General features: G+C 39.7%; 1 protein-coding gene across 1 annotated transcript in view; it reads left to right on the top strand.

Moving 5' to 3' along the window:
* The first annotated feature begins 4,033 nt into the window (after positions 1–4,033).
* Positions 4,034–25,283, top strand: part of LOC104602718 (Nucleic acid-binding, OB-fold-like protein) — a 32,297-nt gene continuing 11,047 nt past the window's right edge. Inside the window, exons 1-3 of the mRNA XM_010266499.3 lie at positions 4,034–4,279; positions 4,422–4,496; positions 5,260–5,348. Coding sequence (XP_010264801.1) covers positions 4,106–4,279; positions 4,422–4,496; positions 5,260–5,348 — 338 coding nt within the window. The 5' untranslated portion in view covers positions 4,034–4,105. The remainder of the gene's footprint in view (positions 4,280–4,421; positions 4,497–5,259; positions 5,349–25,283) is intronic.

The raw sequence follows: 25,283 nt of genomic DNA, 5'->3' as shown, positions 1-25,283 counted from the left end.
ACACTAAATCCTATACTCTAAACTATTAACCCTAAACTTAAACCCCTAACCCTAAACCATAAACTATAAAACCTAAAACATAAAAGGTTAAACCCTAAACCATAAAATTTGTAAACCTAAACCCTAAACACTAAACATTATATTCTAATCCTTAAAACCCACAAACCCCAAACCCTAGCAAACCCTAAACCCTAAATCTTACCCCCTAAACCCTAAAACCCTATACCTTAAATCTTAAACAATATTTTTTAAACCCTAAAACCCTAAACCGTAAATCCAAAATCCTAAATCCTAATCCATAAAACCCTAAAACATAAAAATTGTAAACCCTAAACCAAACTCTAGACCAAAACGCTAACCCTTAAAAACCCAAAAGCCTAAATACCTAATCCTAAACCCTAAGATGTAGAATCCCTAGAACACTAAACCCTAAAACAAGTAAGCCCTATACTATAAATGCCAAAACCCTTATCTCTAAAACATAATACCTAAACCCTAAACCCTAATCCCTCAACCTTAAATCTTAAGCCCTAGGCACTAACCCTATACCAAAAACCCTAAAATCATAAAACATAAACCCAAAACCCTCAACCCTGAATCCTAAACTCTAAACCCTAAACAACAAATCATAAACCCCAAACCCTAAACCGTATAGCTAGCCCTAACCCTAAACACCAATTACTAAACCAAAAACACAAAACACTAAAATCCTAAGCAAAAACACTAAATATTAAATCCTTAACCCCAAGCCCTAAAATCTAAACACTAAACCATAAAGCCAACATCCTAAAACCTAAACACTAAACCCTAAACCCTAAACCTTAAACCCTAAACCCAAACCCCTAAACCCTAAATGCCCCTAAATTCTCAACCCTAAACCTTAAACCTTAATACCTAAACCATAAAGCATAAACCCTATCCCTAAAACCCTAAACCCTAAACCCTCAACCTTAAGCCAAGCCCTAGCCCTAAACTGTAAACTCAATAACCAAAACTTAAAACACTAAAACTCTAAACTCTAAACCCTAAACCCAATACCCTAAACACTAAACACAAAATCCTAATTCCTAAAAGCTAGCCCTAACCCTAACCTTAAACGTGAAATCCCTAACCCCTAAAGCCTAAACCTTAAACCATAACATTAGACCCTAATCCCTAAACTGAAAACTCTAAATCCTAAATACTAATCCCTTAACCCTATAGCCTAAGCCATGAACCCTAAACCTTAAACCCTAAAATCCAAAAACCCTAAACCCTAAAACATTAAACCTTGAGCCCTAAAACCCTAATCCCTAAATCACAAAACTCTAAGTCCTTAAATGTAAACCCTAAACCATTAAACCCTCACACATAAAAATCCTAAACCCTAAACCCTAGAAACACTAAGTTGTAAGCCGTAGAATGTAAAGCCTAAACCATTAAACTCTAATTCCTAAAAATCCTAAACTAGAAACCCTAAACCCTAAATACTAGAAACCCTAGAACCTTAAACCCTAAACACTAAAAACCCTAAAACCTAAACTCTAAACACTAAAAACCCTAAAACCATAAATCATAAACCCTAAACCCTTAAACCCTTACCAAAATGCCCTAAACCCTAAAATCTCTATATGCTAAACTTTAAACCCTAAATCCTTAAAACCTTAAAACCCTAAAACCATAAACCATAAACACTAAACTCTAAACCCTAAACCCTAAATTATAAAACTCTAAACCCTAGAAATTCTAAACCGTAAAAACCTAAACACTAAACGCTACGCCCTAAAACCTAAACCCTAAACCCTAAACCCAAAACCACAAAACCCTAAAACATAAAAATCCGAAACCTTAATCCATAAAACCATAAACTCTAGACTAAAACGCTAAACCTTTAAAAGACAACCCTAAATACCTAAACCCTAAAATATAGAATCCCTAAAAATGCTAAACCCTAAACCCTAAACTCTAAACCACGTAAGCCCTAAAGCCGAAACCCTTAACCCTAAGCCCTTATCTCTAAAGCATAATACCTAAACCCTAAAACAAGGGCATATTAATAATTAAAATAATACTACAATATTTCTGAACTATTCATAAAATAATAATGTTATAATAAAACATGAATAAATTAATAATCAAAAGCAAAGATTTTATATAATCATAATCATAATAATAAAGTACAAATAAAATACTAATATATTATTTTTTAAATAATAACAAATTATTAAAAAAATATAATAATAAAAATATTATTAAAGTAATAATATAATGAATAAAATATTCATATGTTAGTGATAAATACAAAGATATTAATTTATAAATACTAATAAAATAATAATAACAAAAATATTATTTATTTAAATAACAACAACAACAACAACAACAACAACAACAACAACAACAACAACAATAATAATAATAATAATAATAAGGATTCTCTCTCCATCTTCATCTCTTTTTACTGCATTAAGGATGTAATCTCTTTCTCCTTCTGTGAGGTAATTACTCCACTAACCTTTTAATTGTCTTGTAAAGGATTCAGTGATAACGGTGGCTGTCACCTTTTCATCATTACCAGCCAATTTGCTTGCACAAGCATACCTAGTCATGTGTGCCATCATATCATGAATACGATATTCAGATTTCCCATCTAAATTCCATTCATAGAATGTATTCCAATTATATCCGATTTGGGGTTTCATTGGTTCTTCGAATAAAAGATCAACTCGGGTGTGCTTAGAATAATAAGGCTTTCTACTTTGGTATGAGAGTTTATTTATCTCCAGATTTGTAATGGATTCATTCCCGGCTACGGATTCATTATTTGATTCTTCTCCCATGAAATTTACTGATTTGGAGTTTGATAAATCATCTTCCCTTTTGGTTTTAATAGATTTGGAAGTTTCTCCCTTTTCCCAAATTGAGGGGGATATCAATTTGGCTGTTAATTCTTGATAGATTATTTTTGAGAGGTCTAATGAGTTTGTTTCAATTTTCATATTTTCGGGGAAGCTTGGGGTCTACCTAGGAATCGTAACATTATTCCTAGCGCTGGTCAGGAATAGGGTAGTCATTCCCCTACTTCCTGTGATCCTATCAGGACAAATAGTATTCATGGTTTTGAAGTAGACTCTATACACTAACACTATATTTTTTGATCATGGTTTCATATTTTAACATTGGGTCTGAATCCTAAGAGTTAAGGCTTCATGGATTCCCGGATCTATTAATGACACCGAAAAATATGGAAAGGCATTAAAACAAAGTAGCCCTTGATGGAGGCTTCCTTATATTACTCGTAATAAGGAGTCACTAAATCCGTTATGTCTAGAATCAGTCAAACAAGCTAGAGCAGCTATCTATAAACCCGTTCTAGTTAATGGTTTGATGGTGACTTGTATTAAGCCAAAATGTATAAACTTATAGTAATGTATTTTTTTTATAAGTTTCTATTATCTTCTTATCCACAAGAGAGAAGCTTTTTGCTTCATTTCCTAGGGCGATCGTTCTTTCTACAGTCCTAATATTTAGGTTTGTTTTTAGGTTGAATATTCCTTTTTTGTATATTTCAGATGGTGCAATCTTGGGGATAGTCCAGTTGTGTAAAGATTTTTCTATATTTTCGTAGTTTACTTCTTCCATATATAATAATAATAATAATAATAAAATAATAACAATAATAAAAAAAAATAATAATAGTAATAATATGCTAATAAAGTAAGAATAAAATAATAACTAATACAAAATTGAAAAATTTTAGTTGATTCTCTAATAATCAGAATTCTTGATTGAACCAGGAATATGGAATTGGTGATTCTGATTCCGGTCCCGAGGATTTGGATTCTGATTCCGATTCTAATTCCGGTTCCGATTCCCAATTCTGGTTCCCGATTCCGGGGTTTCAAGTGTTATGATACTGATCTCATTCAAGGTGGAGGACGAATATTTTCGGGATTCCAATCTAACGTGTCTGAAACTGTATTTCTTGTGGGTCCCCTGACCCCCTCATTGGATCATTATCCTGGCCTCAATAAAACTTCAGTTGGTCCCGGCCTATTTTATTTTTTGGTGGCGCCAGATCTCTCTTCTCTCTCAAAATCAAAACAGAGAGAGAGAGAGAGAGAGAATGGCGATGGAAGTAGAAGGGGAGGAGATGGTAACACCAGGTGAAGTGTTGGGGAAAGCATCGGATGTAAAGGCAGGGAGAGGTGCTTACTTAGCACCCCACAACAAAACCGTCTACGCTTCCCTTACTGGTCGCCGCATCGTTATCCCTCCTTCCCCAGCTTCACCAGATCAGGTCTCTCACTTCCCAACTTATTCTTCTCCTTTTCTTTCACATATACTTTTTTTTTTCTATTTTAGGGTTCACCTTATTGGGTTTAAACCAATCTTCATTGTAGTTGGTTACTGTATAATAATGTGTGTGTTCCCTTCCTCAGAGACCAACCGTGGAGGTGACTGGTCACAAGGCCTATGGCGCCGTTCCAGAACTGGGTTCCGTTGTCATCGCACGAGTATGCTTCTATTCTCTTCTTTTTGAATTTGAGCTTATTCTCTCGTGTTTTTTTGATGGTTCCATCGTCAATTTGCTTTGGTATTTTATCAGGAGTTGCCTTTTTTCAAATTTGTTTCACTTTTCCCACTTTTTTTTCTCATTTAAGCTGAAAATTGAATGAAGGAATTTGAGCTCACAAGCACGCATACTACTCTTAGATACTAAGAAAGCAACTTTCTGTGTTAGACTTTAAGTGTCCAGTGTGGGTGTCATTGGTGCCCCTTACTCTCTATATGGCGCCAACTGAATTTAGAACAACTACTTGCATCACCTGAATAAGCTGCATCTACAGAACCCCATAACACTTGTAGTACCAACTTGTCAGGACCCGAATTTTAATCAACGTTTTCAGGCAATTAGCTATTTTACATTATTTACTGTTGATGTCTTGTTTATTCTCATCCTATGTGTCTCGGCTCAAATTCATTTCATATTCTGGTGCTTATAATATACCTTAAACATTAAAATACATGTTAGGCTACAATAGTCATGCACCTGTTTTTTGTTTCAATAGAAATTCTGTGTAATTATGTTACTTGGATACACCAATGACACCGGATGTGGATATGAAAGTTACACTAAAAATTGAAATATATAGGTATTCGGGCATCATAGCTGTATAACGTGTTGCAATGGTGGTTGTGCTAATATCGGTTGTCTTATATGGCTGTAGAAGGCGTGGGTTGGATTTGTTTTCATTTTGTATTTATTAATTGCGGCAGGTTACTAAAGTGATGGCTAAAATGGCATCAGCTGATATAATGTGTGTAGGCCCCAAGGCAGTGAGAGAAAAGTTTACTGGCATTATCAGGTTGGTGATTTCCTTTTTTATTTGAATCTGAGAAAAGAAAGAGGTTAGGGAATCTCATTATGCAATGTAAATTTTATTATTTATTTTTTTGGTTGGGTGATAGTGCTTAAAGAATAGTCAACATTCCAAAGCGCATGCGCACACACACACACATATATTTTCCTAGCCTGTCAGGGATCAAGCGAAAACGTGCACATCCATGCATGAACAGGTATCTTAGGTGTTAAATTAAACCAGAGGTTAGGGTCAAAATACCATGCATAAGGGAAGGGAAGATTTTTCCATTCTTCCCAGTTCAAATTGCAACATTTTGTGCACCCTATTAGAGATTTATACCATCATAATTTGATTAGTGTAGCTTAAGTAACCTCCTGTTACAGTTTTTTTTCCACTCTTTTTCTCATCTCATTAGCAGGTAGATCTTATATTTTAACCATGTTGAGTTCATCATTTTACCTAATAAGTCAAATTGTCAAATTTATTATGCTTTATAAGTTCAATTGAAATTTAAATTCTTAGACCGTTACCAGTATTACATGGACACAGACATGGAAATAAGAATATGACATATGTTCAGGAGTCTGACTTGGCAAGGTGAAAAGTCAAGGACTTGCAGACAGCCAGATACATTTATAGAAAAGTATAAACTATTAAAATAACTCTTTTTTTTGAACTCTAACTTTTTATACCTATGGGAAAATGTTTAGAAGTTTATTTTTGTTATTTAATAACATTTTATCAAAAATAGCATCCATTGCATACATTAACTGTTCATTTATGTCAAATAAGTATACAAGGGAAAATGTTATGTAGAAGTGCCTGTCAAGAATCCAGTGTTAGAATTGAACAAATGTCTGATATGGACACTTAGTTATGTTTAGAGAGTCCATGCAACACTAACTGTAAGTCTGTAACAAAGTTATGTTTGGCTTGACCTTTAGTTCACATAATTTGGATGTATTCAAGTTCAGATTATCATTTTGGGATCATGCAAACAGTTTGCAACTTGGACATTTCAATATGTAGGCATTTAGCTATACTCGCTCAAGTATCCACCCGTGATAAAATTATCTCCTTTCTTTCATTCCTACTTCTTCATCCTCTTTTTTTTTGCATTTTGATTTTTGCTATTATTAAGCCTGGATATGCAGTGTAGTTACTTTTTGTATCATCAACCTGAATTGTATTAATATGACAAATGAGAAAGCTTCTCAGCATCCGGAAGGATAGAGAGATAGAGATAAGGCAGTACAGTACGAGGGAATCAAATAATCCTCAACAGACCATCACCAACAGTATGAGGAAGTTCAATAACTTTATCAACAATTGTCAATTAAAGGGATTTCCCTTGTTGCAAACCCTGTTTACATGGTCTAATTTTCAGGAAAACCCAACCTGCTCTAAACTGGATAGATTTCTTTTCAATGAAGGATGGGAGAAAAGCCCTACCTAGAGTTACCTCAGATCATTGCCCTATTCTGCTGGACTAGGAAATTTTAGATGATGGACCAAGGCCTTATAGATTTGAGAATATGTGGCTTACACAACTGGACTTTGTACGGAAGGTTAGAGTATGGTGGCGGGAGGAGTTGAGGGGTGTGAAATGGAAAGGAGTATGGTTCCATAAGAAATTGAAAATGTTGAGGTCTAAAATAAAAGAATGTGTTGAGTTTTGGGCTGATATAACATGTTTTTTATTTACATAGCATAGTTAGGGAGTTATTGGGCCTTAGTCCCATTAGTTTATGTTTTAAGTTAAGAGTGTTTTTAAGTTCTCACAAGTAGCCGACTTACTAAGGGCATACTTGTCTTTGTACTCTCTTTTATTTATGAATATATAATCCAATGAAAGGGGTGGCGAGACTTAATTCCGAGCTTCTCCCATTCTCTTCTACCTTTCTTCTCGCTCTTTCTCAGCTGAAACCTTTTCTTCTCTTTCTTCCTTCTTTTACATTTTTTATATCAAAATAGGTTGTCCAAACTTTTCTATTTGGTATTAGAGCAAGTTTAAAGATTTCTTGAGCTGCCCCATCATGCAACCCTAGATCGGCCGACTGCATGATAAGGTAAAGGACTGATCAAAGACTTTAGGTAAGCCTAGTTTTTGGATTTTATGGTGGAATTGCAATCCCTAGGGTTTTTACACCAAAATCAGGAAGAACTGGAGAAAGGGGGAGAGTCATGTTTTAGTAGGACTCTTCAATTTTGACCTAGGAAGTAGTGCTCTAGTTTTCTAGGGTTCCTTGAGGTTTTCTGAAGGGGGCAGTTCAAGTCTCAACCTTTTTGGAGGTCTCTGGATGGAGTGGCAACCTCTTCTCTCTCTTCTACTGCTCCCACAAAAAAAGGAATCATTGGAGGGAGGGGCTTCTAGGGTTACAAGAGGGTGTTAGAGGTTTCTAAAGGAGATAAATACCATTTTTTTCATCTCAAATTGATTTGCTAATCTATTCTAGGAGTTATGGAGGGTTGTGGAGTTGAAAACAAATTTATAGGAGAAATGAGATCAGGGGGAGGAGGTGTTGGAGACCTCTTCGGGGCTGGAACCATCACTACAGTCAAGTTGGATGGTACAAACTACTTAGAATGGTCACAATCTACAAAGATGGCCATTGGTGCTCGTGGGAAATTGGGGTATGTCACCGGTGAGGAAAAGAAACCTGAAACTAACCATTCCCGATGGATACAGGAGAACTACATGGTGATGACTTGGCTGTGTAATTCCATGTTGCCCCATATAAGTAAGAACTTTTTATGGGTTAACACAACTAAGGAGATTTGGGATAGAGTAGCAGAAACCTATTTACAAAATGAGAATGTTGCTAGAGCCGATCAGTTGAGAAACCAGGTGATTGCTACTATGCAGGGAGATAAGTCTGTTGCTATTTATTTTTTAGCCCCTAAAGCCTTATGGTAGGAGATAGATCATTTGGAGACTGTGGTTTGGGAAAGTAGCAAAGATGCATCAACTTATCAGAACCTGGTAGAAAAGAATAGGGTTTTTGAGTTTTTAGCTGGACTTAACCCTGAGTATGATATTGCACGACAACATATTCTTTCCCGAGACAGTGTAACTCTCTCTCAGGCATATGCCTTTGTGTCTAGAGAGGAGAGTAGGAGGAATGTGATGATGAGGAACTCATGCCTTGAGCAATCAGCTATGGTTAGCACAATGAAGCCTAAATCGAGTAGGGACAAGGGTGGAAATGAACTGAGGAAGGAGGACAAAAGGGATTTGATTTATCACTACTGTAAGAAACCCAAACATACCTAAGATAGCTGTTGGAAGCTTTACCAACACCTTGTACTGAATTGGCTCAGAAATAAGAAGGGAAATGTTAATATGGCAATGACTGATAATTTATTAGGGCCACCTACTACAACCTCTCTAGAGTCTGTTGCAGTAGCTGCAGTGAGGGCTGAATTAGAGAGATATGGGTAGTTCCTGAATTAGAAGGATAACCAGTTCCAACTCATTATCAGGTGGACAACAAGGCGTAGGTGGATCAGGAGGTAGTTATTCTACTTCGTTTGCACACACAAGTAGTTCACATGCCACTACAAATTATGTATCCACTACAAGTAAGGGGGGACCTCCCTGGATTATAGACTCAGGAGCCTCAGAACATATGACCAATATTTCCACCATTTTCACCTCATACCACCTCTGCTCTGGCAGAGATAAGAGTTTCCACAGCTGATGGATCACATGTTCCCATTGCTGGGAAAGGGTCTGTTGGGATAACTGTTACCATTACCCTACCTTCTGTCATTCATGTTCCTAGACTGAGTACTAATCTTTTATTTGTTAATAGCTTGACAAAGAATTTGAACTGTTCTGTGATTTTTTCCCTGGAATCAAAGAGGATGATTGGGAGTGCTCATGAGGTAAATGGAATCTATCTTCTTGATGTGCTTGTCAGTCATCAGAGTCATCATGCCAACAAGAGTATTGAGTCAGAGTTAGCGGGTTAGATTATACTTTGGCATAATCGGTTAGGACATTTGTCTTTTGCTTCTTTGCGTTTTTTGTTTTTCAAATTGTTTGAGTCTGTCAGTTTGTCTAGCTTGGAGTGTGAGGGTTGTCAACTTGGAAAGCATTGTAGGCATTCCTTTAAAGCAAGTAATAAAAGATATTCTTTTGTTTTTGATATTGTTCATACTGATATGTGGGGGCCATACCATGTTTCTCTATGAGTGGCTATCGGTATTTTTGTCTGTTTGTGGATGATTATTCTTGGTATTCTTGGATATATTTGATGAGATCTCGTGATGAGGTATCGTCTTTGGTTCAACAATTCTATCAGATGGTGTTGACACAGTTTGGGGTACGAGTGAAAGCGTTTAGATCAGACAATGCCAAGGAATACTTTGAAAAAAGCTTGTCATCATACCTATTGGAGCATGGATTTATCCATCAGAGTAGTTGTACATACACTCCACAATAGAATGGTGTAGTAGAAAGGATGAACGAACATCTTGTGGAAGTAGCAAGAAGCATGATGTTGAGCTCTACAGTTCCAACTCGTTTTTGGGGTTATGTAGTTCTTACAACAGTGTTCTTGATTAATCGGGTGCCTTCTCGTGTTCTTGGATATAGCACTCCGTTCAACCTTCTTTTTCCTAAGGGGGAGACATTCCATATTCCTATAAGGGTGTTTGAATGTGTATGCTTTGTCCATGTTCTTGGTCATCATCGCCCAAAGCTGGATCCGAAGGCGAAGAAGTGTGTCTTCCTTGGGTACGCAGGAAATTAGAAGGGGTATTGTTGTTGTGGTCCAGTCTTTGAGAGTCGGTATGTTACTATGGATGTCACCTTTTTTTGAGTCCACACCTTTTTTCTCAGGGGGAGTGTTTTGGAGAAGGAAGTGAGCAATCTATACCACTTCCTGTTTCAACTCCTTTGTCTACTCTAGTGTTTGACCTACCTATCTCACCCGCTCTGTCACCTCCCATTGTGTCCTGGTTCTCAGTGTTTACACCACAACGCCTACGACAACACATTGAGGTTGATTCCATAGTAGAGGAACCCACGTCACTCGCTATTGGCTCATCGGAGATTCTAGGTTCGACTGACACAAACCCAGGTATGCCTTTTGTTCCCCTTGATGGTTTAGTTCCTATTGATACTACTACCCCTGCTCCTAACACCATTGTAGATGACCTTGATCTCCTTATTGCGCTCAGAAAATGGAAGAGAAAGTGTACTGCTCATTGCGTCTCGCACTATCTTTCCTACAATGGATTATCCCCTTCCTACTGGGCCCTCCTTTCCTCCCTTGACTCTGTGTTTATACGTAGGAGTGTTAGTGAGGCTCTCTCCAAACCTGAGTGGAAGACAACTATGTAGGAGGAAATGAAAGCATTGATTAAAAATCAGACATGGGAGATTGTGGGTTTGCCTGATGGCAAGGATGTTAGATGTAGATGGGTTTATATAGTGAAGTACAAGGCTGATGGGAGTATAGAAAGGTACAAGGCGAGGCTGGTTGCAAAAGGGTATACTCAAACTTATGGCATAGATTACTTGGAAACTTTTGCACCAGTGGCAGAGATGAGTTCAGTTCAGATTCTTCTATCACTAACAACTACATACTCTTGGCCACTCTTCCAACTTTATGTGAAGAATGCCTTTCTCAATGGGGACTTGCAGGAGGAGGTGTATATGGACCTTCCAGCTAGCTTTTACAATAATGTGGAAAAAGGAAAGGTATGCAGGTTGAAGAAGTCCCTATATGGTTTAAAGCAATCACCCAGAGCTTGGTTTGACAGGTTTAGAAGTGCATTGGTTGTATTTGACTATACTCAAATGGTGTCAGTTTTGATAATGTATGTGAATGGCATTGTAGTTATAGGAAATGATTTGAGTGAGATTGATACCCTAAAGAAGAATCAACACAAAGAGTTTGAGATTATGGATCTTGGGGAGTTAGAGTACTTTCTGGGCATTGAATTTGGCAAGGTCCAAGCATGTGATCTTCATCACATAGAGGAAGTATGTTCTAGATCTACTACAGGAGATGGGAAAGCTTGGGACAAAGGTAGTTGATACACCTATTGATCAAAACCACAGGATAAATGCTTCAGAGGGTGAACTAGTAAAGGATGTTAGAAGATATCAGAGGTTAGTGGGGCGGTTTCTATACTTATGTATGACACGACCAGACATCTCTTATGCAATGAGTGTGGTGAGTCAATACATGCATGCCCCACGAGTTCAGCATTGGGAGGCTATTGATAGGATACTTTCTTGCGTCAAGGATCTGGACGAGAAGGAATCCCAAAGAATAATGAATGAGCAGGAGAGAAAGTTAAGGCGGAAGTTGAAGAAGGAGTTTATTAGAGTTCGGCCTGCCTGTTAGACTGATAACAATCAAGGAAAAGAGAGAAGAGAGAAAGAGAGAAAGGAGAAGAGTAGAAGAGAAGACAAGGAGGAAAAGGTCTGGTTCGAATGAGAGAAAAGTCAACCCTCCCATTCGGCCAGATCTGTTTTATATTACTAAAAATATTGTGGAAAAGTCACATGTGCCCCTACTTAAGTTAGGGACATTAGATCTAACATAAACTTACACATCAACACCTAATCATAAGCACAAAGATAGAAATACCCCTACATACTTGACACTAACACTCCCCCTCAAGCTGGAGTATATATCATATAATCCCAGCTTGTTACATATGTAGTCCACTCTACCCCGACTCAATTCTTTAGTAAACAAATCTGCCCACTGGTTCCTTGTGTTGACATATGTAGTGTCTATCACTCCACTCAGCACCTTCTCTCTAACAAAGTGATAGTCAACCTCTATGTGCTTGGTTCTCTCATGAAACACTGGATTAGAGGAAATATGAATTGCAGCCTGATTGTGAGCTTCATTGGAGTATCAAGTAATATGTGCCATAGCTCTATATTCTGCCTCTGCACTGCTTCTTGCCACAACTGTCTGCACCAGATTACCCCCAAGAAAAGTGCAATAGCCTGTGGTAGATCTCTCCTATCAGATATAGAACCAGCCCAATAAGCATCAATATATCCTTCTATTTCAAGTTTTCCACCACTTCTGTATATCAAACCACGACTAGGATCCCCCTTTAAATACCTCACAATCCTTAGAACCACATCCCAATATCCCCCTTTAAATACCTCACAATCCTTAGAACCACATCCCAATGTGGAACCAGAGCTTTCTGCATGAACTGACTTACCACACTAATTGCAAATGAAATGTCTGGCCGAGTGAAGGTTAGGTAGTTCAGTTTACCTACCAGCCACTGGTATCTACCAGGGTCTTCAAACACTTCACCCATATCACTGCTCAACTTAGTGTTTGTTTCCATAGGTGTTTTAGTTGGTTTAACACCTAACAAACCTGTTTCTTCAAGAAAATCAAGAACATATTTCCTCTGACACAAGTTAATACCATGCTTAGACCTTGCTACTTCTGTCCCCAAGAAATACTTCAATTTACCAAGGTCCTTTGTCTGAAAATGTTATTGCAGAAAATTCTTCAACCTGTCAATGCCCATTTTATCATTTCCTGTAATAACAATATCATCTACATACCCCACCAATAAGATCTTCCCTGCCTGAGTGTCATGACTGAAGACTGAATGGTCAACTTGGCATTGTTTCATACCAAACTTTTTTACCACCTCACTAAATCTGCCAAACCATGCTCGAGGAGACTGTTTAAGCCCATAAATGGTCTTCAGTAGTCGGCACACCTTACCATCCTCCCCCTGAGTAACAAACCTCGGTGGTTGCTCCATGTAGACTTCCTTGAGCAGATCACCATGCAAGAAGGCATTCTTGAAATCAAGTTGATAGAGGGGCCAATCATACATCGTAGCAAGAGAAACCACAACACAGACTGAACCAATCTTAGCAACTGGGGAGAAAGTGATGCATGAGGGATCGAGCTGTTTTCATTGGATGACAGTTCTTTCTCTCATCCACCCCGTTTTGCTGTGGGGTGTAGGTACACGAAGTTTGATGGATAATGCCCTGTTGGTCTAGGTATTCTTGAAATGATGAAGAGAAATATTCAATGCCATTATTGGAATGAAAAATTTTAATGTGAACACCAAATTGGTTGCGAATCTCAGCATAAAATTTTTGGAAAATGGTAAACAATTCACTCATTTCTTTCATTAAATAGAGCCACGTCATCTTTGAATAATCATCAACAAAAATGACAAAATATTTATGTCCATTGTATGACATTACTTTATAAGGACCCCAAACATCTGAATGAACCAAAGAAAAAGGACTCGACATACGGTTATCAACTCTAGGACTAAAGGGGACACGATGATGTTTCCCCAACTGACACGACTCACAGTCCAAAACAGACAGATGACCCAATGAAGGTACCAAAGACTTCAAAACTTTCAGTGAAAGATGACCAAATCTACAGTGCCACTGGAGAGGAGAAAGAGACGATTGGAGAGCTGTTGACGTACTTCCACCACCATCAAGATAATACAATCCACCAGCTTCATGCCCTTCACCAATCTTCATCCCCGTCTTGATATCCTGAAAAACACACGAAGAGGGGTAAAAGGTAATGGAGCAATTAAGAGACTTGGTCAACTTACTAACTAACATAAGATTAAAAGGAAATTTAGGGACATACAAAATTGAGGATAGGGATACAGGGTCCATGTTAACATTACCAACACCACAAATGAAAGATGTGGAACCATCAACAAGGGTAACAGATTGTGATGTTGGGTAATGAGAGAGAGAAGAAAACACACTTGGAGTTCTAGTCATGTGATCGGAGGCTCCAGAATCAATAATCCAGGGATTGGGTGTGGGTGTTAGACAAGCCATACCTGAGTGTGCGAGAGTGGCCATGTTTTGTTGAGATGTGGCCTGAACAAACCTCTCATACTCATCACAGGGAACACTCATCATCTCCTTCACAGTAACATCTGTGGATGTAGAAGGTATCTGGTCAGTTGAATGACTCTCCTATCTAAAGCTACTGTCACTAGTCACGGCATGATTGGCCCAAGTTGAGGGTGGACCATGCAAGTCATAGCAATAATTAATGGTATGCCCGTCCATACCACAATGTGTACACCTCCTCGGACCCGAACTACGTCGTTTGCCACGGGCTCCCCCTGAATCTCGATCTCCAGTATGACCACCACCACGGTTATATGTAGGTGCACTACCACCACTCCGGCCATATGCCGGTCCACTACTACCACTACGGCCAGATTGATCTCCCTGAGCTCCACCTCTAACACCACGGCCTCTGGATAGTGCAAAGGTTGATCTATCGAAAACATTAGGGTTCTCGGTAGATCCAATGGAAATCCTCCTAAGTCGAGCAAACACCTCTTCTAAGGAAGGGAGAGCTGACCCTCCTAGTATCTGAGCCCGCACTGGTTCATACTTAGATTTCAGCCCCACAAAAAATCGAGTCACATCAAGTTGTTCCCTCTATTTTTGCTGAATTTTGACATCAAAAGTGAGGGGGTGATAAACCTTCAATTCATTACGAATGTTTCTCATACTAGCATAGTTCTCCTCAAGACTCTGATTATCCTGTTATAGATTAAAGGATTCCTAATACAACTGATATACTCTGGTTGTATTGTCTTGGCCCGAATGCAGCTTCTTAGCATGGTCCCACACTTCTTTGGTAGTATCAAGAAACATGAAATTTACACTAATCTTGGGTTCCATACTATTCCATAACCATGTGATAATTTGTGCATCTGCTTGCTCCCAATCATCATACTCATGAGAATCGGTGGAGGGTTTTTCGTCCCTTATGTGTTTCACCTTCTTCTTTGCCTTAAGAAAGACTTCTACAAATTTAGCCCAAGGTACATAATTTTCTCCATTCAGCTTAATGGAGGTCATCTGAACATCCAGGTAGTTAGTAGGAACCATCACACTAGTCTTGCTATCACTACTGTCTCCCATTGCTGAATTCTGGTATAGCTGAATTTGGCACACTAGACCACACTACACACTGATTTCAGCACTTACTATTGCTGTAAACTGCATTCTTTACACCACAAACCCTACCTCACGACTACCTGAAACTTCACCACACTGTTTGAGGAACACTTCCCCTTCGAATCACACTGAAAACTGCACAAACCCTAGCACACTACAATCTGAAATCCCACCATACCGTTTGAAACAGACTTATCATTTAATTCACACGAAGAGAATGCATAGAACCTCTTACCTGATCACCCGAAAATCAAACCACACAAAGCACCCACTGCACCACACGAATCAGCCCTCTTTTATTCATCGATTAGGGGAGAGCTTCTTAGAAACTGCAGCAACCAACCACGAACACCACAACTGGAGGCATAGAAACCTCCAAGGGAAGGGGGCGAACACTCCTTTTCAGCCCTTTCCCTTATCTCCAACTGATGGCGAAGAAAGCAAGAGAAAACCCTAGACTGGGTGCGCAGAGAACAGAATTCAGGGCAGATTCGATTTGCTTAGTTTAGCTCTGATACCATATTAGAGTTCAGCCTACCTGTTAGACTGATAACAATTAAGGAAAAGAGAGAAGAGAGAAAAAGAGAGAGAGAAAGGAGAAGAGTAGAAGAGAAGACAAGGAGGAAAAGGTCTGGTTCAAATGTGAGAAAAGTCAACCCTCCCATTCGGCCATATCTGTTTTATATTACTAAAAATATTGTGGAAAAGTCACATGTGCTCCTACTTAAGTTAGGGACATTAGATCTAACATAAACTTACACATCAACACCTAACCGTAAGCATAAAGACAGAATTACCCCTACATACTCGACACTAATAGGGTTAAATGAAGTCCTCAATAGAGAGGAAATTTCTTGGAGGCAAAAGTCAAGGTGCAAGTGGATTAAGGAAGGTGATGGAAACACCAAATATGTTCATGCAATATCTAAGTGGAGGAGGAGGAAAGATTTTGTGGCTAAATCCAAGATAGATGGAGAAGTGATTCATTCTCAAGAAGAGATAGCAAGGCTTTTTGTGGACGATTTCATTTGAGAAGACCTCTTTTGGTTCGAGAAAGATTGGAAGTTTTAGATTGGCCTAGGTTGGAGGAGAATCGCTTGAGATGGTTGGAAAGGGATTTTGAGGAAGAGGAAATAAAACAAGCAGTCTTTTCTATCGATAGGTCAAAAGCCCTAGGACCAGATGGCTTCACCATGGCTTTCTATCACGATTGTTGGGAAATAATTGAGGACCTACTTGCAATATTCAAGGAATTTGAAGAGAGACATATAATCAGCCCTGGAGTTAATACTACTTTCCTAGCCCTTATACCTGAAAAGATTGATGCTAAGCAACCTAAAAGACTATAGGCCCATTACTTTGGTGACTAGCATTTACAAAATTCTGGCAAATGTTCTATCTTTGAGGATCAAAAGGGTCTTACCCTCTCTCATTAGCCACACTCAAGGAGTTTTTGTACAAGGTAGGCAAATTATTGATCAAATACTAATAGCAAATGAGTGTGTAGAGGATATGAGGAGATCTAGGAGTCGAGGTTTTGCCTATAAATTGGACCTTGAGGAGGTGTACGATTTGGTGGATTGTAGCTTCCCCTTAGAGGTACTTAGGATCTGTGGTTTCGGGGAGCGATGGTGTAACTGGACTTCTGGATGTCTCACTTCGGCTGATTATTCTGTGCTAGTCAATGGAGTGGTAAGGTACTTCTTCCCAGCATGTAGGGGCTTAAGACAAGGTGCCCTACTCTTCCCAGCATGTAAGGTACTTTTACCTTGGTGGCAGATGTTCTTAGTAGATGGATTTCCAAAGCAGATAGGGAGGAGGTAATAAGTGATTGGAAGATCGGTAGAAATAGTGTTTCAGTGACCCACCTTCAATTTGCGGACGATATTATCATATTTTATGAGGAAAACAATTTGGGGTTAGTGAGCAACCTTAAGGATTTAATAACTGGTTTTGAGAGTATCTCCAACCTTTCTTTTTTGTCAACTTTAAAAGAGTTGTGTGGTAGGTGTCAATTTGGAGGATAATGAGGTTGAGTCCATTGGTGCTTGCTTGGAATGCTCTGTTGCCTCTTGGCCCTTGACTTATTTGGGCTTACCTTTGGGTGGGAATCCTAAGGAAAGCAGTTTTTGGAATCTAGTTGTGGAGAAGTTTGAAAAAGACTGACAACATGGAAAAAGAATTGCATTTCTTTAGGGGGAGGGTAACCTTGATCGGGGCCACACTTACCAATCTTCTGGTATACATCCTTTCTGTTTTTAGGATCCTCTCTAGGGAGGCTAGAAAATTGAAAAAGATGATGGGGGATTTTCTGTGGGAACCAGGGGGTGAGACAAAGGACCATTTAATTAGTTGGGAGATAGTGAGTCGTAGCAAAGAGGGAGGGGACTAGGTTTAGGGAATTTGGCTCTTAAAAATGAAGCCTTGTTGGGGAAATGGCGCCAGTGGAGAGAGAGTTTGTGGCATAGGGTGGTGGTTTGCATTCATGGCTGTTCTGATTCAGCCAAGGCTCTTTTACTTATGCTTCTATAAGAGAGTGTTGGCCCCTTCTTCCCAAGTCTCTTTTACTTATTCTTCTTCTTTTTTTTTTTTTGATCATTACTTGTGCTTCTTTTTTCAAATCCCTGTGTTCTAGTAATGTGCCTATATCGTTCCCTATGTAAGAAGTTTGGACCAAGCCTATTCCCCCCTAAAATAGCTGTCTTTTTTTTTTTTTTCTGAAATTTTGAAAAAAGAGTTAATTGAGTTTAAAGTGGGGGAAGGCTCTAGAGTGAGGTTCTAGGAAGATGAGTGGCTTGAAATAGGGAAGTTATGTGAAGTGTGCCCAAGATTATCCAAGATAACAGAACAAGTCTCAATAGCCATTCATCAAAAAACAAGTCTCAATAGCCCAATACTACAAATGGAGAGGGGAGCAACTGGTTTGGAATCCGAAGTTCAGAAGGTCTCTTCTAGATCAAAAGAAGTGGAAGAGTGTATTATACTTCTGGAAAAATTAGAAGGAACCGGCATTTGTAGAGATGCAGAAGATGGTCTTTGGTGGAAAGAATGCAAGGAAGGCAGATTTACAGTTGAGTAATTTACAAAGCTTTAACAAGAGAAGTAAGGGGTTCAGACCAGATAAAAGGAATTTGGGGTAACCCAGTCCCCCCAAGGGTAGAAGCATTTGCATGGCTGGTAGCTCATGACAGCAACCTAACCTCTGATCACCTGAAATCTAGAGGTTTACATCTTGCCAACTGGTGTTATATCTGTAATCAGGAAGAAGAAACAGTTTTCCATTTGTTCTTTTCATGCAGTATAGCAAGTTTCATATGGAAGTTCTTCTCTTTTCTATTTGGGGTGAGTGGGTTCAATCCATTGACTTCAGCAGAAATATTCTCTTTGTGGCCAAAACTCAGAGGCAATAAAAGAGCTAGGATGATGTGGAGTTGTGTTCCTTTTGCAGTATGTTGGTCTATATGGAGGGAGAGAAATAGAAGAGTTTTTGAGAATAGATCAAACAACATTGAATACATGGTAGCTGTGGTGACAAATATGATTTCAGAATGGGTTCTCAGACTTCCAGATTTTGATCAAGTATTTAAGGCAGTTTGTTGGAAAATTTCTGGGATACCCTTGAATTACAGCCTTGTAATGTAGAATCATTTTCAATTTGGAGTTTTGAGAATGTATGTGGTGTGTCATTTAGATAACCAAGGATGTTAGGATGTAACTCTTTTTCCTTTTAATGAAAATTTTTCTTGATTCTTCAAAAACAAAAAAAGCTGTCTTTTGTTGGGAAGTATACCATGGGAAGATTAATACTTTTGAAAACTTGCAAAAGAAAAGGCCTTTTTCGTGTCTATCCCCAAATTGGTGTATTTTGTGCAAAATCAATAGTGAGGACTGCTACCACTTACTGATTTTCTACCCCTTTGTTGCAGCTTTGTGGGATTGGATGTCTAATTTGTTTGGTTGCAGGTGGATGATGCCTTTAGAAGTAAAACTGTTATTTAGCTTGTCTACCTTTGTTTGGCCAACAAGAAAAGGGAGATGCCTCAGAGCAGCCATGTTGTGTACTATTTGGGAAGAAAGGAATTCTAGAATCTTTCTTGACGAGGAGAGAACCATTTCAGCAGTGAAGAAGTGTATTTTAACTAGAGTTATACATTGGCTGAGAAACCTAGACTCCTTTACCCCATTCTCCTTTGCTGACTTTTGGGGAAGTTGGGCTGTAATAGCTAACATGTCCTCTAAGAAAAATAAATCTGCAGTAGTTTGGGCACCTCCTTTGGAAGGTTTTATAAAACTGGATTTTGAAGGGAGCAGCCAAGGCAATCTGGGATTGTCAGGGATTGGAGGAGTCTTGAGAACTAAGGAGAGTGTTAGAGTGAGCCGAATAAGGGTAGTTTAGTAAACTTGTCTTTGTTAAGTTGTATGCTTATGTGGCAGTTTTATTAGAGATACTCTGCCCCGCACTTAAGTAAGGGCAGTTTAGTCTTTGTACAAGTAATTAGAGACTAATTACTATTAAGGGGTCGACTGATAGGGTTAACCCATCAGATTCGACAGCCCCTTCATTTTCCTTCTTCTCTTCTTCTTCTTCTTCTTCTTCTTCTTCTTCCTCTTGCTGGTTCGAGTTACTGTAGCAGCAGTCGAAACATGGTATCAGAACAAGGTTCCTGACCTACTTCAGTTCATGAACATCTCAGCAGTGTTCGTGACTTCTCTTTCTTCGTTTCTGGGCTGTCAATGGAGAAAACTGGTTCGTCCTAGGTCTGAAACATCTCAACTCGTCTCTCTCTGCTGCGCATAACCTTCTTCATTAAGAAAATGAAGGTTGGTTATTTCTTCTTCAGCAGTGAATGGTTGGTTGAAACTCTCAAAAGAAGGTCGGTTATTTCTTCTCCTTGTGCTGCTGGTATTTCTGGGTAGAAAATGTTCAAGAACTTGCGAGTACTGATCAGAACCTAGAAAACTAGGTTTATTGTTACCCTAGTTCTTGGAGAAAATCCCAAGAACGGGCTGTGTTTACAGTAGCCGAATGGTGTAAGGGCTGCTGTAAGTGGCTGAATGGTGTAAGGGCTTCTGTAAGTGGCCGAATTGTGCAAAGTGTAATGCAGTGACCTAGCTGAGTTCTTTGTGGTCGTGTAGTGCCCTCTTAAAGGTGTTAAACAGGTCTTTACCGGGTGTAACAGATATGACTATGTGGTGGTGCTTGTGATGCACAATCTTTGTTGAGTGGTTGTAAGAGGGCTTGCATGTGATTAGTAAGTGTTGAATTGATGTTTATGTGGTTCGTGGTGTTGTGAAATCAGTAGTGGTGTGGACAAGAACAAGGCTTGTGTACCTATTATTGTGCTTAGGGACTGCTATAGTGCTGGAACATAAAACTCCTAATAACAGCACTCAGTTGGTAGCTGGGAATTCAGGTTAGAGCAGCGGTGAAAGAGTATCATGGCAGCAATGGGAGATGGGTATAATGATCAGAAACCTAGTGTGGTAGTTCCCTCTGACTATCTAGGTGTACAGATGATCTCAATTAAACTGAATGGTGAGAACTATGTTCCATGGGCCAAATCAGTGGAAGTTTTCCTCAAGGCAAAGAGGAAAGTGAAGCATGTAAAAGAAGATAAACCACCGGTTGACTCTCCAGGGTTTGATGATTGGGAACAAGAGGATGCTCAAATCATGACCTGGTTATGGATTAGTATGGAACCAAAAATTAGTGCCAACTTCATGTTCCTAGATACGGCTAAGGATATATGGGAACATGCTAAGAAGCTGTATTCTGGACAAGATAATACTACAAGGGTATATCAACTTTATCAGGAATACTTTGATTTGCAACAAGGAAACAAAACCCTAGAAGAGTACTATGCTTGCATGAAGAATCTCAGAAATGAACTCAGTGTCTATCATCCCCTCACTCCAGATGTTAAAGTTTAGCAACAATAGAGGGAACAACTAGATGTTACAAGATTTTTAGTGGGGTTGAAATCAGAGTATGAACCAGTTAGAGCCCAAATATTAGGGAGCTCTACTCTTCCTACACTTGAGGAAGTATTTGCACGGATTCGTAGGATTTCTTTGGAACAGACAGAGAATCCCACACAGTCTGATAGATCAGCACTTGTGACAGCCAGAGGAGGTGGACGTGGTACAAGAGGGGGAGGACATTCCTCCCGAGGAGGTCGTGGTAGTTCCATGTTTGGCCGGGGTGGTGGTCGTGACTCAGGGGGAGGTCGTGGCAAAGGAAAGAGTAACTCTGCAAAGAAATGTACCCATTGTGGCAAGGAAGGACACTCGGTGAATTTCTATTATGATCTACATGGCCCTCCCTCTAAATGGGCTAATCATGCTGTAGCTGGTGAGGTTGATATCAGTGATAGTAAACCGGCAGACCTAACTCCCTCCACATTATCTGCTTCTGGGAGGAAGATGGTAAGTGTACCGCGTGATGAGTATGAACGGTTCCTTCAAACCACTTCACAACATACCACTGCTACTCTGGCCCACTCAGGTATTGCTTGCATGTCATCTAAAACCTCTCCCAAGATTATTGACTCTGGAGCCTCTGATCACATGACCAGGACTCCAGGTGTGTTCTCCTCTTTCTGATACTTCCACATCACAAACTGTTACACTTGCCAATGGTTTTTCATCTCCCATCTGTGGTGTTGGTAATGTTGACATGGCTTCCCTTTCTTTATCATCTGTTCTATATGTACCTAAGTTTCCCTTCAATCTTATGTCTGTTAGTAAATTAACCAAGACTCTTAACTGTTCTGTTACTTTCTTTCCTTCCTCTTGTGTTTTTCAGGATCTCAAGACGGGGAAGAAGATTGGTGGGGGGCATGAAGCTGGTGGATTGTATTATCTTGACGGTGGTGGATCCTCAATTGCTCTTCAGACTTCACTTACTCCTCTACAGTGGCATTGTCGACTGGGACATCCTTCTCTCAAGGCACTCAAGATATTAGTTACGTCTTTGAGTCATTTGTCAGTTTTACAGTGCGAGTCTTGTCAGTTTGGGAAGCATCGTCGTGTTTCCTTCAGTCCTAGAGTTGAAAGTCGTATGTTGAGTCCTTTTTCTTTGGTTCATTCAGATGTTTGGGGTTTGATCAAGATAGAGTCTTATAATGGGTACACGTATTTTGTCTCTTTTATTGATGATTGTTCAAGGATGACATGGATTTACTTAATGAAAGAAAGAAGTGAATTATTCTCCATTTTTCAAAAATTCCATGCTGAAATACGTATACAATTTGGTGTTCCAATCAAACCTCATGCGCATCCACTCCTCAACAAAATGGGGTGGCTGAACGAAAGAACCGTCAGCTCCTCGAAACTGCTCGGTCTATTCTTCATCATGAGTGTTCCTAAACGGTTTTGGAGTGATACTGTACTCACTGCATGTTTCCTCATTAATCGGATGCCCTCCTTCATTCTTAATGGTCGGTCCCCCTTCTCTATCTTGTTCTCCACTTTATCTCCATGTCCATTAACTCCTCGTGTCTTTGGCTGTGTGTGTTTTGTTCACAATCTGAGTCCTGGAATAGACAAGTTAGATGCACGCTCCATTAAATGTGTCTTTCTTGGCTACTCTCGGACTCAAAAAGGGTACAAGTGTTATAATCCCATTACTCGGAAGTGCTATGTCTGTCCTGATGTCACATTTTTTGAGTCTGTCCTCTTCTTCTCAGGACCTGATGCACCTTCGTCTCCACCCTTACTTCCTCTTCCTCTTCCTTTCAGTGATCCAGTTCCGGATGTTCCTGTTGGAGTAGACTCATCACCTCATCTAGTGCAGATTACTATTGAACGACCACCGATCCGGCAAGTGTATACACGTCGAACGACACCGGCCCCTCCTCCAACTTCTACCTTATCTACGGATCCTGTCATGACTCCTGTTGCTGAACCCTCAGAACTTGACCTACCCATTGCCTTACAGAAAGGTAAACGCAGTTCTACTCTCCATCCCGTTTCTAATTTTGTTTCATTATCTTGCCTTTCCGCCTCACATCGTCAGTTTGTTTCACTTTTGTCATCTATTTCCATACCTAACAATGTCCAAGAAGCTCTTAGTTCACCTGGGTGGCGGCAGGCAATGGAGGAGGAACTCTCTGCTCTTCAACATACTCAAACGTGGGAGCTCACTACTCTCCCACCTGGTAAGCATGTTGTGGGCTGTAAATGGGTGTATACTGTTAAATACTTGCCAGATGGTAGTGTGGAGTGTCTGAAGGCTAGACTCATTGCTAAAGGTTACTCACAGTTGTATAGAATGGACTACATGGAGACATTCTCTCCGGTAGCTAAGATTGGCTCTGTTCGTGTGTTAATTTCCTTGGCAGTTATGTATGATTGGCCTCTGTTTCAGTTTGACATAAAAAATGCCTTCCTTCATGGTGATCGTGTGGAGGAGGTATATATGGAGCAACCACCTGGGTTTGTTGCTCAAGGGGAGGATGGTAAGGTGTGCAGACTGAAGAAGGCAATTTATGGGTTGAAACAATCGCCGCGTGCTTGGTTCGGGAAGTTTAGTGAAGTGGTGAAGAGTTTTGGAATGAAGCAATGCCAGGTTGATCACTCAGTGTTCAGCTATGACTCAGAAGCTGGAAAGATTTTATTAGTGGTCTATGTGGATGATATTGTCATTACTGGCAGTGACAAATTGGGGATTGACAAACTAAAGGTATTTCTGCAAAATCATTTTCAAACAAAAGACCTTGAGACATTGAAGCATTTCTTGGGCATAGAAGTTGCCAGGTCAAAACAAGGTGTAAATCTGTGCCAAAGAAAATATGTTCTTGATCTACTGGAAGAAACATGACTGTTAGGTGCAAAACTGGCTGAAACCCCTATGGAACCAAATGTTAAGTTGAGCAGTGATACAGGGGAAGTATTTGAAGATCCTAGAAGGTATAGACGACTAGTGGGGAAGCTGAACTATCTGACTATCACGAGACCAGGCATCTCCTTTGCAGTCAGTGTGGTGAGCCAATTCATGCAGAACCCTTGTATACCTCACTGGGATGCAGTTCTTAAAATTGTAAGATATCTGAAGGGAGCTTCGGGCCATGGGCTAATGTCTAAACCAGGAGGAAAACTTGAAGTAGTTGGGTACACAGATGCAGACTGGGCAGGCTCAGTGTATGACAGAAGATCTACTATAGGCTATTGCACATTTCTTGGAGGAAATCTTGTGACGTGGAAGAGTAAAAAGCAGACGGTTGTGGCTAGAAGCAGTGCTGAAGCCGAGTATAGGGCCATGGCACACACTACCTGTGAATTAGTGTGGTTGAGGAATCTCCTACAAGAAATCGGGTTCCACATGGATAAACCTATGAAATTGTATTTCGACAATCAAGCTGCACTCCATATCTCATCCAACCCTGTTTTTCATGAGAGAACGAAGAACATAGAGGTTGATTGCCACTTTGTGAAGGAGAAGGTTCTTGCTGGAGAGATAAGCACAAAACATGTGGGCTCGGGTGATCAGTGGGCAGATTTGTTTACAAAAGCTCTAAGCTCAGGGAAAGTGAACTATCTATGTAACAAGCTGGGATTATATGACATATTCTCCAGCTTGAGGGGGAGTGTTAGAGTGAGCCGAATAAGGGTAGTTTAGTCAACTTGTCTTTGTTAAGTTGTATGCTTATGTGGCAGTTTTATTAGAGATACTCTGCCCCACACTTAAGTAAGGGCAGTTTAGTCTTTGTACAAGTAATTAGAGACTAATTACTATTAAGGGGTCGACTGATAGGGTTAACCCATCAGATTCGACAGTCCCTTCATTGTCCTTCTTCTTCTTCTTCTTCTTCTTCTTCTTCCTCTTGCTGGTTCGGGTTACTGTAGCAGCAGTCGAAACAGAGAGCAATATCTTATCACTGTTTTCAGGACAGGTGGGAGTAGGTGATTCTACAAGGGCTGAGCTGCTGGCTGCTATACAATGAAATGGTTAACAAGAC

Source organism: Nelumbo nucifera, chromosome 1 (assembly GCF_055504915.1).
Source record: "Nelumbo nucifera cultivar China Antique chromosome 1, China Antique-T2T, whole genome shotgun sequence".
Classification (NCBI taxonomy): domain Eukaryota; kingdom Viridiplantae; phylum Streptophyta; class Magnoliopsida; order Proteales; family Nelumbonaceae; genus Nelumbo; species Nelumbo nucifera.
Note: the sequence above shows the minus strand (reverse complement) of the source record. Positions and strands in the feature narration are given on the sequence as shown.